Source organism: Podarcis pityusensis (assembly GCF_964106645.2).
Source record: "Podarcis pityusensis genome assembly, chromosome: 14".
In the NCBI taxonomy this organism is placed as follows: Eukaryota; Metazoa; Chordata; class Lepidosauria; order Squamata; family Lacertidae; genus Podarcis; species Podarcis pityusensis.
In genome coordinates this window covers 52,849,155-52,861,748 of record NC_138039.1, presented here as the reverse complement: position 1 = coordinate 52,861,748, position 12,594 = coordinate 52,849,155, and the positions used below count along the sequence as shown (strand labels likewise).

The 12,594-nt window shown below is 45.6% G+C and overlaps 1 protein-coding gene across 4 annotated transcripts in view; it reads left to right on the top strand.

Moving 5' to 3' along the window:
• Nucleotides 1-10,595, top strand: part of LOC308462843 (neuronal acetylcholine receptor subunit alpha-7) — a 104,468-nt gene extending 93,873 nt beyond the window's left edge. For all 4 annotated transcript variants that reach the window (XM_080980793.1, XM_080980794.1, XM_080980792.1 and 1 more), the window contains 3 exons: nucleotides 6,509-6,595; nucleotides 7,593-7,702; nucleotides 9,824-10,595. In XM_080980793.1, coding sequence (XP_080836919.1) covers nucleotides 6,509-6,595; nucleotides 7,593-7,702; nucleotides 9,824-10,342 — 716 coding nt within the window. In that variant the 3' untranslated portion in view covers nucleotides 10,343-10,595. The remainder of the gene's footprint in view (nucleotides 1-6,508; nucleotides 6,596-7,592; nucleotides 7,703-9,823) is intronic.
• Nucleotides 10,596-12,594: the final 1,999 nt, after the last annotated feature.

The following is a 12,594-nucleotide window of genomic DNA, read 5'->3' as shown; positions in this document are numbered from 1 at the left end:
GAGAACTGTGTGGCCCTCCGGACTTGGCTACCAGTCCCCGGCGGTCTGGCAGAGTTTCCAAGCGCCCAACTTATTTAAAGGACTATGTTGTTGGACAGGTATCACTGTTGGTCTAAGTATGGGAAATGTAACCGATATGCTTTTGTGCTTAATTGAACCATTACGCGTAGTGCTGTATATAAGGAAACCATTACGATTGTAACTAACGCCTTATCTCGGTGGGGAGGGGTGTTATGTAGTGTAGTTTCACCCTGGGCCAACAGGGGGATACTGTATATAGTTTTCACTCAGGTCTGTAGATAGTTTTCACTCAGGTCCGCGGCAGTTATTTTAGGCGGGAACTCTGGGCTGTTGTGGTTACAATGTTGACAGCCGGCTGCCTATAAATACAGGCCGGCTGAGCTGTTCGCAGTTAGTTCTATTCCAGCTTACCATAATAAAGAGCTACTTGAAGAAATCGCTGTGCCGGCTGCTATGTCAACCCACCACCTATTACAAGTGGAAACTCTCAAGAAGTCACAGAATGCATGGCCCAGGGATAGAGAGAGAAGGAAGATGAATGAAAAGGGGACAGAACCTATTCATGGCACAATCACAGAAGGAGGGATACTGCAGTGCAGACTGTATATGTACCCTGGAAATGGGATGGATGAATCTGTCAAATGCAATTTCTTTCACTTTCATCCCCCCCCCCCCCATTCTGAAGTTCACTACATTTCTGCACCAGTTTGCATCTTTTAAAAAGAAGGAAATGTGTCTGTAGTTCTAATGCAGATTTTAAATTCATCCATTTGTTGCATGAATTTTGGCTAGACATTTTTCAAGTATCCCCACCCTCATGAGGGATATTGTACTATTTTTCTGCTAATGTATTGGGATGTGTGGCTGAGTAGGGACAACAGACATAAAGTGTCTCCCCTCCCTCTCCTAGGATGATGTTGGCTGCACCCCATTCCATGCCTCGTTAACCCTAAACCCAGGCAATAGCAGCACCCCGTACCTCCACCACCTGCCCCCTCTGACCCAGAAACATGGTGCTGCTGTTTGTTCTTTGCACAGCCACTCAGTCCCACCACAGGAGAAGTCAAGATACTCCAACCACCTTCAATTAGGGGAAGGTGTGAGAGGGCTGTGTGGGTGTGGGCAGGTGTGCCATTGGGCCCCCCAATTTTTTTCAAGGAAGGGACCTCCTCAAAATTCCCTGGCGGCTGTGCGTGCACAGTTTAAGAAAGGTATTGACAGGCTGGAAGGTGTGCAGAGCACGATGACCAAGATGACCAAGGGTCTGGAAACCAAACCTTATGAGAAATGATTAAGGGAGCGGGGTATGTTTAGCATGAAGAAGAGAAGACTGAGAGGTGAACTATCTTGAAATATCTGAAAGGCTGCCATATGGAAGATGTAGCAAGCTTCTTTTTTGCTGCTTCAAAGGGCAAAACCTGAACCAATGGATTACAAGAAAGGAGGTTTGGGCTCAACAATAGGAATAACTTTCAGATGGGAAGAGATTTGGTTCTTTGGTTATAATTATTTCTGCATTGCAGGGGGTTGAAGTGCATTACCCTTGGGATACCTTCCCACTCTACATCTCTATGATGGATTGTAGAGGCCTTGTAATTGTCCTCCTTGTGGAGTTCACAAGAGCTCTTTGTGTGGATTTTTTATCACGATCATCACCACCACCATCATTATAGCAGAGCAAAGGAAGATATCTATATCTATATCTATATCTATATCTATATCTATATCTATATCTATATCTATATATCTATATCTATATCTATATCTATATTTATATCTATATCTATATCTATATCATCTATATCTATATCTATATCTATATCTATATCTATATCTATATCTATATCTATATCTATATCTATATCTATATCTATATCTATATCTATATCTATATCTATCTATCTATATCTATATCATCTATATCTATATCTCTATATTCTCTCTCTATATATAACTTAAATGAAGCTTTAATTCTTTTTTTAAAAGTCTACTGTGGCTGAATTTAAGAAAAAAGCAAACAAATAAACAATCCCAGGCTCTCAGTGCCCCACAGGTACTTCTTGCAACGGCCATGAACCCAGGGAAATATAGATGTAGGAAAAGAACAGCAGCCTCCCCGCCCCCTCAAAAATTGCAGGTTTTGAAAGGATCAAACTGTGTACATACCATGAAAGCACATGACATCCCCAAAAGAATCCTGGGAGCTGTAGTCTGGGATTTCAAGCTCTGTGAGGGGTAAACTATTTCCAGGGATTTTTTTTTGGGGGGGGGGGGGAGGAGTCGTGCTTAAAATGTATGGTGTATACACAGCCCCAGTCCATCATCTTGGTTCAAAATGGCATCCAACCGTATCCCAACATAGAAGAAAGCCTGCTTCTTAATCTCAAATCTTAATCTTAATCTCGAGTTGGTCCTTCATCCCCATGCCATCCCGACCCAGCCATAGGACCTCTGTCTTTGAAGGATTTAGTTTCAGTCGGCTCCCACGAAACCATCTAGCCACAGCTTCCAAGCATCTGGTCAGTGTGTTCGGGGCTGAGTCGGTGTGGCCATCCATCAGCAGATAGAGCTGAGTGTCATCAGCATATTGGTGACAGCCCAGCCCAAAGCTCCGGATAATCTGGGCAAGGGGGCGCATAAAGATGTTAAAAAGCATCGGGGAGAGAATTGCGCCCTGTGGCACTCCACACACCAAGGAATGGCACGACGACATTTCCCTCCCTAGCTCCACCCTGAGTCCCCGACCAGAGATAAAAGAGCACAGCCATTTACGGGCTTTGCCCTGTATCCCCACGTCTGCGAGGCGGTGGTCCAGAAGATCATGATCGACCATGTCAAAGGCCGCTGACAAATCTAAAAGGATCAGCCTTCCTGACCCGCCCCGATCCAGTTGTCTACGGAGATCATCTGTTAGGGCAACCAGAGCCGTCTCGGTCCCAAAACCAGGACGGAACCCGGACTGAAATGGATCTAAAGCCGATGTTTCCTCCAGAAACCTACCAAACTGTTCAGCAACCACTCTCTCAATTACCTTACCCAGATATGGAAGATTTGAAACTGGGCGGTAATTGGATAGGTCTAAAGGATCTAATGAAGTTTTCTTTAAGAGTGGTAGTAGTAGTAGTAGTAGTAGTAGTAGTAGTAATGCAATTAAGGCTGCACATATAGGAAACAAAGGAAGCCTGCTGTCAGGACTGGAGTCAGATGCAGGTCAGCAAGCAAGAAACAAGAGTTTCTCCGAGAAGCTAACTCGTTATTCAAAGAAACGGCATACAACTCAGCAATACATCCCAGCAAGTTTTGCCCCAGTAGAGCAGTTCTCAGGACTGAGGTTCCCCACCTTCACCCACCTCCAAGCCTCCTACTTTGCCAGAAGTTTCCCAAGCAGTCTCAAACTGCAACGGGGCATCTCCAATCTCTGTTCCACTCTGTGCATCACTCTGTGTGTCCTTGGAGACAAGTGGGGAGGGGAGCTTGTCACAGTAGGACAATCTGTATTCTTCTGCAGCCTTTGCCCCACCCCCACCTCTGCTTCAGCCTCTGAGTCAGAACTGCTCTCTGTCACAGGCTCTCCTTGCTCACCAAATCCTGTTGCCCCTTCAGCCTCCAACAACTCATAGAATCATAAAATCGTAGAGTTGGAAGGAACCTCAAGGGTCATCCAATCCAACCCCTGCAATGCAGGAATCTCAGCTAAAGCATCCATGACAGATGATCATCCAACCTCTGCTTAAAAACCTCCAAGAAAGGAGTCCACCACCACTTGTGGGAGTCTGTTCCACTGCTGAACAACTCTTACTGTCAGAAAGTCCTGCCCTCCAGAGCAGGAGAAAACAGCTTGTTCCCTCTTCCATGTGACAGCCCTTGAAATATTGGAAGATGGCTGTCATATCTCTCTTATTCTCCTCTTTTCCAGGCTAAACATACCCAGCTCCTTCAAGCACTCCTCGTAAGGCTTGGTTTGTAGACCCTTGATCATTTTGGTTGCCCTCCTCTGCACACATTTCAGCTTGTCAACATCCTTCTTAAATTGTGGTGCATGCCCAGAATTGGACACAGTATTCCAGATGTGGTCTGACCAAGTTAGAAGAGAGTGGTACTATTACTTCCCTTGATCTGGACACTAGGCTTTTGTTGATGCAGCCTAGAATAGCATTGGATTTTTTTTGCTGCTGCATCACACCGTTGACTCATGTTCAGCTTGTGGTCCACTAAGACCCCTAGATCCTTTTCAAATGTACCCAGTTTGGTGTCATCTGCAAATTTCATGAGCATTCCCTTAATTCCTTTGTCCAAGTCTTTTTAATAAACACATTGAACAACAACGTGCCCAGGACACCACCATGCAGCACCCCACTTGTCACTTTTCCCCAGGATGGTGAGGAACCATTAATGAGTACTCTTTGGGTTCAGTCAGTCATCCAGCTACAAATCCACCTAAATGTTACCTCATTCAACCTACATTTTACTAGCTTCCTCAGGGGGGACTTTGTCAAAAGCCTTACTGAAGTTAAGATACACTATGTCTACAGCATTCCCCATATCCACCCAATTTGTAACTCTATCAAAAAAAGGAATGAGATTCATCTGACATGACTTGTTTTTGAGAAACCCATGCTGGGTCTTAGTCATCACAGCATCATTTTCTAAGTGCTTACAGATTGACTGTTGAATTATGTGTTCTAGGACATTTTATGGTATTGATGTCAAGCTCACCGGTCAGTAGTTACCTGGTTTTTCTGCCTCCCGCCTTTTGAAGTTGGGGACATTTGTCCGCCTCCAGTCTGCAGGGACCTCCCCTGTTCTCTAAGAATTCTCAAAGGTCATAGACAAAGGGTCTGAGATTACACCTGCAAGCTCCTTCATCAGGTTGATCAAGTTCATCAGGTCCTGGAGATCTGAATTTATTTAAAGTAGCTGAGTGCTCTCTTACCACCTCTTTTCCTATATTGCGCTGCAGCTCCCTCCTTACATCAATTATTCTGTTATCACCAGGTTGGGCATCACTTTCCTTTTGGGTGAAGACAGAGGCAAAGTAGGTGCTGAGCAGTTCCGCTTTCGCTCTGTCACCCAATAGCGTTTCTCCATCTTCTCCATACAGAGGACCTATAACTTGCTTGTTCTTCCTCTTGGTTCAAACATAGCCACAGAAACCTTTTAAATTATTTTAAACCTCTCTTGCAAGCTCATTCTGAGCTTTAGCCAGCCTGACCTTCACCTTGCAACTGTTGGCTAGTTGTGTCTACTCCTCTTTTGTGATTTCCCCTTTCTTCCTTTTCTTACACATTCTTGTTGGAATTGTCTGCCTTTGGAATTGTCTGCCTTCAATATTTCTCCTTATAGAATCTCCCATCCTTCTTGGATTCCCTTCTCTTTGACTATTTCTGACCACAGGATCTCACCCACATGTCCTAGTGTTATATGAGAGGGTGAGGCTTTTCTTTATCTTCTCTCTATATATCATGAATAATTTTATAAACTTCTATCATGTCACCTCTTACTTGCCTTTTTTTCTAAATAAAAAAGCCCCAAGCTCTGCAACCTTTCCTTGTAGGGGAAGAAATACATATTTTCATTAGTATGTGAGCCTCTTAATAATTTCATTCCTCTTTTCCTCAACCCCGAGAGTGCCTTTATGTCCTGATTCCGTATCAATACTTTCATAGAATCATAGAATCATAGAGTTGGAAGAGACCACAAGGGCCATCGAGTCCAACCCCCTGCCAAGCAGGAAACACCATCAGAGCACTCCTGACATATGGTTGTCAAGCCTCTGCTTAAAGACCTCCAAAGAAGGAGACTCCACCACACTCCTTGGCAGCAAATTCCACTGTCGAACAGCTCTTACTGTCAGGAAGTTCTTCCTAATGTTTAGGTGGAATCTTCTTTCTTGTAGTTTGGATCCATTGCTCCGTGTTCGCTTCTCTGGAGCAGCAGAAAACAACCTTTCTCCCTCCTCTATGTGACATCCTTTTATATATTTGAACATGGCTATCATATCACCCCTTAACCTCCTCTTCTCCAGGCTAAACATGCCCAGCTCCCTTAGCCGTTCCTCATAAGGCATCGTTTCCAGGCCTTTGACCATTTTGGTTGCCCTCCTCTGGACACGTTCCAGTTTGTCAGTGTCCTTCTTGAATTGTGGTGCCCAGAACTGGACACAGTACTCCAGGTGAGGTCTGACCAGAGCAGAATACAGTGGCACTATTACTTCCCTTGATCTAGATGCTATACTCCTATTGATGCAGCCCAGAATTGCATTGGCTTTTTTAGCTGCCGCGTCACACTGTTGGCTCATGTCAAGTTTGTGGTCAACCAAGACTCCTAGATCCTTTTCACATGTACTGCTCTCAAGCCAGGTGTCACCCATCTTGTATTTGTGCCTCTCATTTTTTTTTGCCCAAGTGCAATACTTTACATTTCTCCCTGTTAAAATTCATCTTGTTTGTTTTGGCCCAGTTCTCTAATCTGTCACTTTGCCTTTCAGGAATCACCGTTTTACTCTCCCTCACAGTATTTATGCTCCTGGTGGCTGAAATTATGCCAGCGACATCTGATTCAGTGCCATTAATAGGTGAGTAACAGCAGTATTAATGTTCAGTGAGCAATTTTATATTCAAACTTGCAACAAGGCCACAATAATATAGATCAGGAATTGTGTGTGTTCAGTAGATTTACTGGTTTAGAAGTCTTGGCTTATGGTTTGGGGGTAGGAAATTGCACAGTTGGCAAATATTCGGTGAGGAAAGAAATTACAATGCTTAAAAGTAAAAGGTTTATGCTGTGATGCTGGTAGTCAATTAAGTGGTTAATTCTACTGCCATGACCCATAGCCTCCAACATGTAGGGGCTTCTAATCTCTTCATTCATTCTATAAAAAGAGAGTCAGTGTGGTTACACCAGGGTTCAAATCCGCATTGGGTGACCTTGGGTCACTGCCTCTCAGTCTAACCCAACTCACAGATTTGTTGTGAGGATAAAATGGAGAAGTGGAGAACCAGAGACACCACCTTGGGCTCCTTGGAGGAGAGGTGAGGTATAAATGCAATGAATAAATAAAAGGAATTAAATACTGCACATGTGCAGAAGTATTTCCTGTCTTGCACTCATCCCGTGCTTACTTTCTGGCAGGATAGAATAAAATGCCCATATCCACAGGGGGCTCTGTGCACTTCATCCTTTGGATCCAGGATGTAGGGCTATCCAATATTTGTGGAGTTGGAAGGGACTACAAGGGTCATCTAGTTCAACTCCCTGCCATGCAGGAATCTCCCCAATGTAGGGCTCAAACCCATGATCCTGAGATTAAGTCTCATGCTGTACCAACTGCACTGTCCTCTCTCCCATGGCTTTCCAGACTGTCCTTAGACTCAAGCTTCCATCAGTCCCCAGCCAGCATGGCCAATGGCCAGGAATGGTGGGAGTTGTAATCCAACAGCGTTTGGACTACAATGTTAGACTATTAGGTGAATGACAGCTATTTGAAGTGGCATTGCAGCCTAAATTCCCCCCATAACCTGGTCATTATTTCCTCCTCCTCCTCTTCATCTTCTTCTTCTCTCCATTTGCAGCACAGTATTTTGCAAGCACCATGATTATTGTCGGACTTTCAGTTGTGGTTACCGTGATCGTTTTGCAGTATCACCACCATGATCCAGATGGGGGGAAAATGCCCAAGTGGGTAAGAGCCCAGATGATGCATATTTTCCCCTCCCTGTCTATATATAACTGAAACCCTGCAGATCACAGTCCTGCTACAGGAGCAGGCAAGTCATTCTTGTTCCCCAGATATTAGTTGGATGAGGCAGCAAACGGAAATGGTTTGATAACACGTATGTCTTTGCAAGCATAGTTCAGCCATACATCAGAGATGGGGGACCTGTGGCCCTTCAGCCACCATGGCCAATGGTCAAGGATGATGGGAGGTGGAGTTCTGGAGGCAACAGGTCAGGAGCATTGCTAGTGAGTGGCTCAGGGGACCTGAACCTTGGATTTTTCTGCCTGGTCCCTGGTCTCCTATCCTTCTAACTTCAAAAAACATTTCTAAAAATCTTTACTTATGAAGTGGCTGGACGTGCTTCAAACTGCAGTCAGATCTCAGCCATTGGAGCAGATTCTACTCATCCCAAACAAACATATGTATGCATTTGTGTCTTCAGACTTCACTATGTTTAAATACATACTCCTTCTATGTTGTCAAATGAAAGGCAGTATGTTAGGCTGTATGGAATAAGGCATCAAGGTCCATCATGATGCCCTCCCATAAAAATGATCTCAGGACTTCTGCTTGAGACCTTTGTGAGCTATTACCAGTCAGGGCTGAGTGTGCTAGGCAAGATGGACCATTGATTTCGCTAATCACCAGGTAGTTTCTTAACAAACAGTAGAGAGGATGGAGACAGGATATTCAAAAGTGGTTTATGAGTTTCTGTGAGATCTTTTTTTTTTTTTTTTGCATTAGGTGATATATATATCCCCAACATCTGGTTTAAGAATAGCTCTTAAACATTCCTGCACCGAGAGAGTTTGAACTGTCAATAAAAAATGCAAAACTGAAGATGATTAAAAATAGTGTGTTAAATTTGATTGAAAACAGTATTTTGATTTTGGAGAGTTTGAGATGAAAACAGGAGGAAACTGGGCAAATTGCAAAGCCTAGACATTATTGTCTTAAGAGAGAGAGATTGAGATCTGAACAAAAAGGTTTTTGTAAAGTAGTTTATCTGGAAGACACTTTGCACATGTGTGGCTCAGAAGCCAATGGGGAGGTTTGATTTCACAAGACCCTGGCTCATACACAACAGCCAAAAACATTTCGGCCCCTGAGGTGGACCCCAAAATGGAGCCCCTCTCCTCACTAGGGAAGAAAGGGTGAGGGAAGAACTACATCAGGAACGGGGCGGGGAGGGGAGAGAAAGATCTAAATTGGAATCTGCTGCCCCCGTGGATCCTGCTGCCTGAGGCGGTTGCCTCATCTTGCCTCATGGGTGGGCCAGCCCTGCTCATACATTCAGCTAGGACAGTTTGGCAGTAGAAGAAGTAGAGAAGCAACAGGAGCCTTTTTGTAGCATCCAGTACAACCTGGGCCATCCAAGTGTGTACCTAAGTAATATGATCTTTCCCTCACTCTTTTGAGGGGAGAATTGTGTAAGCTGGCCTTCATGTGACTGGCTAGTCATGTAACTAGCACATGTGGCCCTCCAGATGTTGCTGAACTAAAACTCCCATCATCCCTTACCATTGGCCATGTTGGCTGATGGAAGCAGGAGTCAAATAACATCTGGAGGGTCACAGGTAGGGACGGAAAGAATCATAGAACTGTAGAGTTGGTAGGGACCCCAGGGGTCATCCAGCCCAGTCCTGCAATGAAGAATCACTGCTAAAGAATCCCTGGCAGATGGCCATACAACCTCCATTTAAAAACTTCCAGTGAAGGAGGGTCCACCACCTTCTACAGTAGTCCATTTCATAGTCCAACAGCACTTACTTTCTTCCTAAAGTTATCTAGCAACATCTGGAGAGCCACAGGCGCCCATCCCTGTTGCGGCTGGATATTCTAGGCATTGAACCTGGCACCTCCTGCATGCTAAGAATGTGCTCTTCCACTGTGCTTTGGGCTCCCCTTTAAAGACTGCTCCTCCTCCACACTCTTGTAGTGCTAGCCCCCAACTGAATGTATGAACCAGAGTGGAGTGCAGGCACAGGGCTCATTGGCCATTGCTAGACAAGCAAGTAACATGGAAGGGGCCAGATATCTTCCAAGATATAATAGCTACGGTGTGTTTTTATACATGTTTCCCAGACCAGAATCATCCTTCTCAACTGGTGTGCCTGGTTCCTGAGAATGAAAAGACCAGGGGAGGACAAAGTGCGACCAGCATGCCAGCATAAACAGCGTCGATGCAGTATGTCCAGCATAGATGTAAACACTGTGAGTGGGCAGCAATCCAGTAATGGGAATATGCTCTACATAGGCTTCAGAGGCCTGGAAGGTGTCCATTGCACCCCTACCACTGATTCCGGTGTGATTTGTGGGAGAATGACTTGCTCCCCGACTGACGAAGACAACCTCCTTCACAGTGGACATCCATCTGAAACTGACCCAGAACTGGCAAAGATCCTAGAGGAGGTCCGATATATCGCCAACCGGTTCCGAGACCAGGATGAGGCAGAAGCCATTTGCAATGAATGGAAGTTTGCTGCTTCTGTTGTGGACCGCCTCTGTTTGATGGCTTTTTCGGTCTTCACAATAATTTGTACCATTGGCATCTTAATGTCGGCCCCCAATTTTGTAGAGGCTGTTTCTAAAGATTTTGCTTGACCTGCACTTGTGAACTTGCAAAAAAAGTTTTTTTTTATGTTGGCAATCTATTAAAATATGTTAAGTAGCAATAGCATATTCAGTGCACTTGGCTTATATAGGATGACTGGATGCAAACTTCTTTTGGGAGGTACAGTCTAAGAAATGGACAGTATCAGTGTTAATAGCCTTGGCAACTGCTGGGGCCTTCTGTATACTGCACCATCTCCCCAATTTACCAAATCTGGTGCCCAGAATAAATTATTTAAGTCTATTTGCATCTTCTTTGCATTGTTTATTTTTATGTTCCTATATGCCTTAACACTTTCCCACCCCACATGTTAGACACTGTCTTTATTTCAAAAGAGATGAGAACCAGAGGCCATTGGGATGACAAATTGAGCACCAGGTCCTCATTTCCATACATGGAAAGCTAGCATACCTGGAGTACAGACAGAATATAGGCAACTCTGATCATTTGTGTTCCTGCCAAATGGTTACCAGATTTGGTCTTGATGACTACTGATAGGAACAGTGGAGGCTGGCCCACTGGGGGGCAGGGGGAACTGCCCCACCAACCTCAGCCTGCCCTCAGCCAGCCCCACCTGCCTTCCTTCCTACTTACAAGTAGTCAAGGGGCTTGCCTTGTCTGCCAGCTCCATCCTCCTTGATCTCAGTATTGCTCCTTTTACATCTCAGCAGTAGGGAGGAAGACTGGGACAAAACTATTAATTGGTTCTGCCTGTCATTGGCTCTGGCTCCACATCCTGTTGGCCTCTCCTCCTTCCACCCCACAAATCCCAATGGACAGCAATCTCCAGTGCATAGGAAGGACTCCTGCGTGAGTGCCTAAGGGCCCTGCTCCTGCCACTCACTACTTGGCCCAGCGTGGGGCCTGACAGGCCTCATAAGGACGGTTGCTGCTACTGCTGCTGCTGTCCAGGAGGACTCGGAGGGGTGCAGAGTTCTTTTTAAAATGTTTTGAAATTTTCTTTTTCCCTTTTGAATTTTTTTTGGGGGTGGGGGGTGGGATGGATGTTTGGTTGGGCTTGGGAATTTGTTTGATTTTGATGTGTTTGTAATTTTTACAGTTTTTTGTTAGTATTGTTTTATTGTGGTTTTTTTTAAAAGAGTTTTATTTTGTTCTTAAGGGGAGGGCTGCCGGGGAGTGGGTCCCAGCCAACAAAATGGCTGGGGCATGTTCCACAGGGGGGATGCACTGGGACAACCGATCTCAGTGATCACAGGTAGGAGGAGGAGTTATGCTAAGACCAGACCGTGTCATTACAGAGGAGGCAGGATTAGTCGTTGTTTGAGGACTATCCCTGCCTCCGGGTCTGGTCCTGACCGGACGGATACTAGAATCAGCAAGGGATACCCACATGACTTGAAGGTGCTGCTGTGCAATGCCAGGTCAATGATTCATAAGACCACTGCCATCCACTGCCATCATGGATGGAGGACTTGACCTGTCATGTGTAACAGAGACTTGGTTGGGTGAAGCAGATGGGCCTGTCCTTGCCGCTGCTTGTCTACCAGGTTTCTCTTATGCACAGCAACCCAGGCCTTGTGGGCGGGGGGGGGGGGTTGCAGTGATTTTTAGGAAGTCACCAGGCATCCTATTGGGAACACCCAGTTCTCTGAGTGCATGTTCTGGAAGTTGGGCAATAGGGGCAGTACAGGATTCCTTTTGGTGTACCGACCTCCCCGCTGCACCAAGGATTCCCTGCCCAAGCTGCTTCAGGTTGTGGCGGATGTTCTCCTGGAGACACCTAGTTTGGTTGTCCTAGGGGATTTTAACATCCATGCCGACACAACCTTACAAGGGACTGATTGGGACTTTGTGGAAAGCATGGCCTCCATGGGGCTGTCCCTGAATAAGTTTGGCCCAACCCATAGCTGCGGACATGCCTTAGACCTGGTGTTCACCTCTATGGATGTTGGTGATCTGACATTAAGTAAAAGCAAAACGAAAGAAGTGCCATGGTCAGATCACTTCCTGGTGCAAATGGACTTCTCCACGACCCTTCCCCTCTGCAGGGAGGTGGGACCAATTCAGATGGTCCACCCCCCCCACTTACTGGATCCAAATGGTTTCCAGAGAGTTGTAAAGGTAAAGGTACCCCTGCCCGTATGGGCCAGTCTTGCCAGAGTCTAGGGTTGTGCGCTCATCTCACTCTATAGGCTGGGAGCCAGCGCTGTCCGCAGACACTTCCGGGTCACGTGGCCAGCGTGACAAGCTGCATCTGGAGAGCCAGCGCAGCACACGGAAC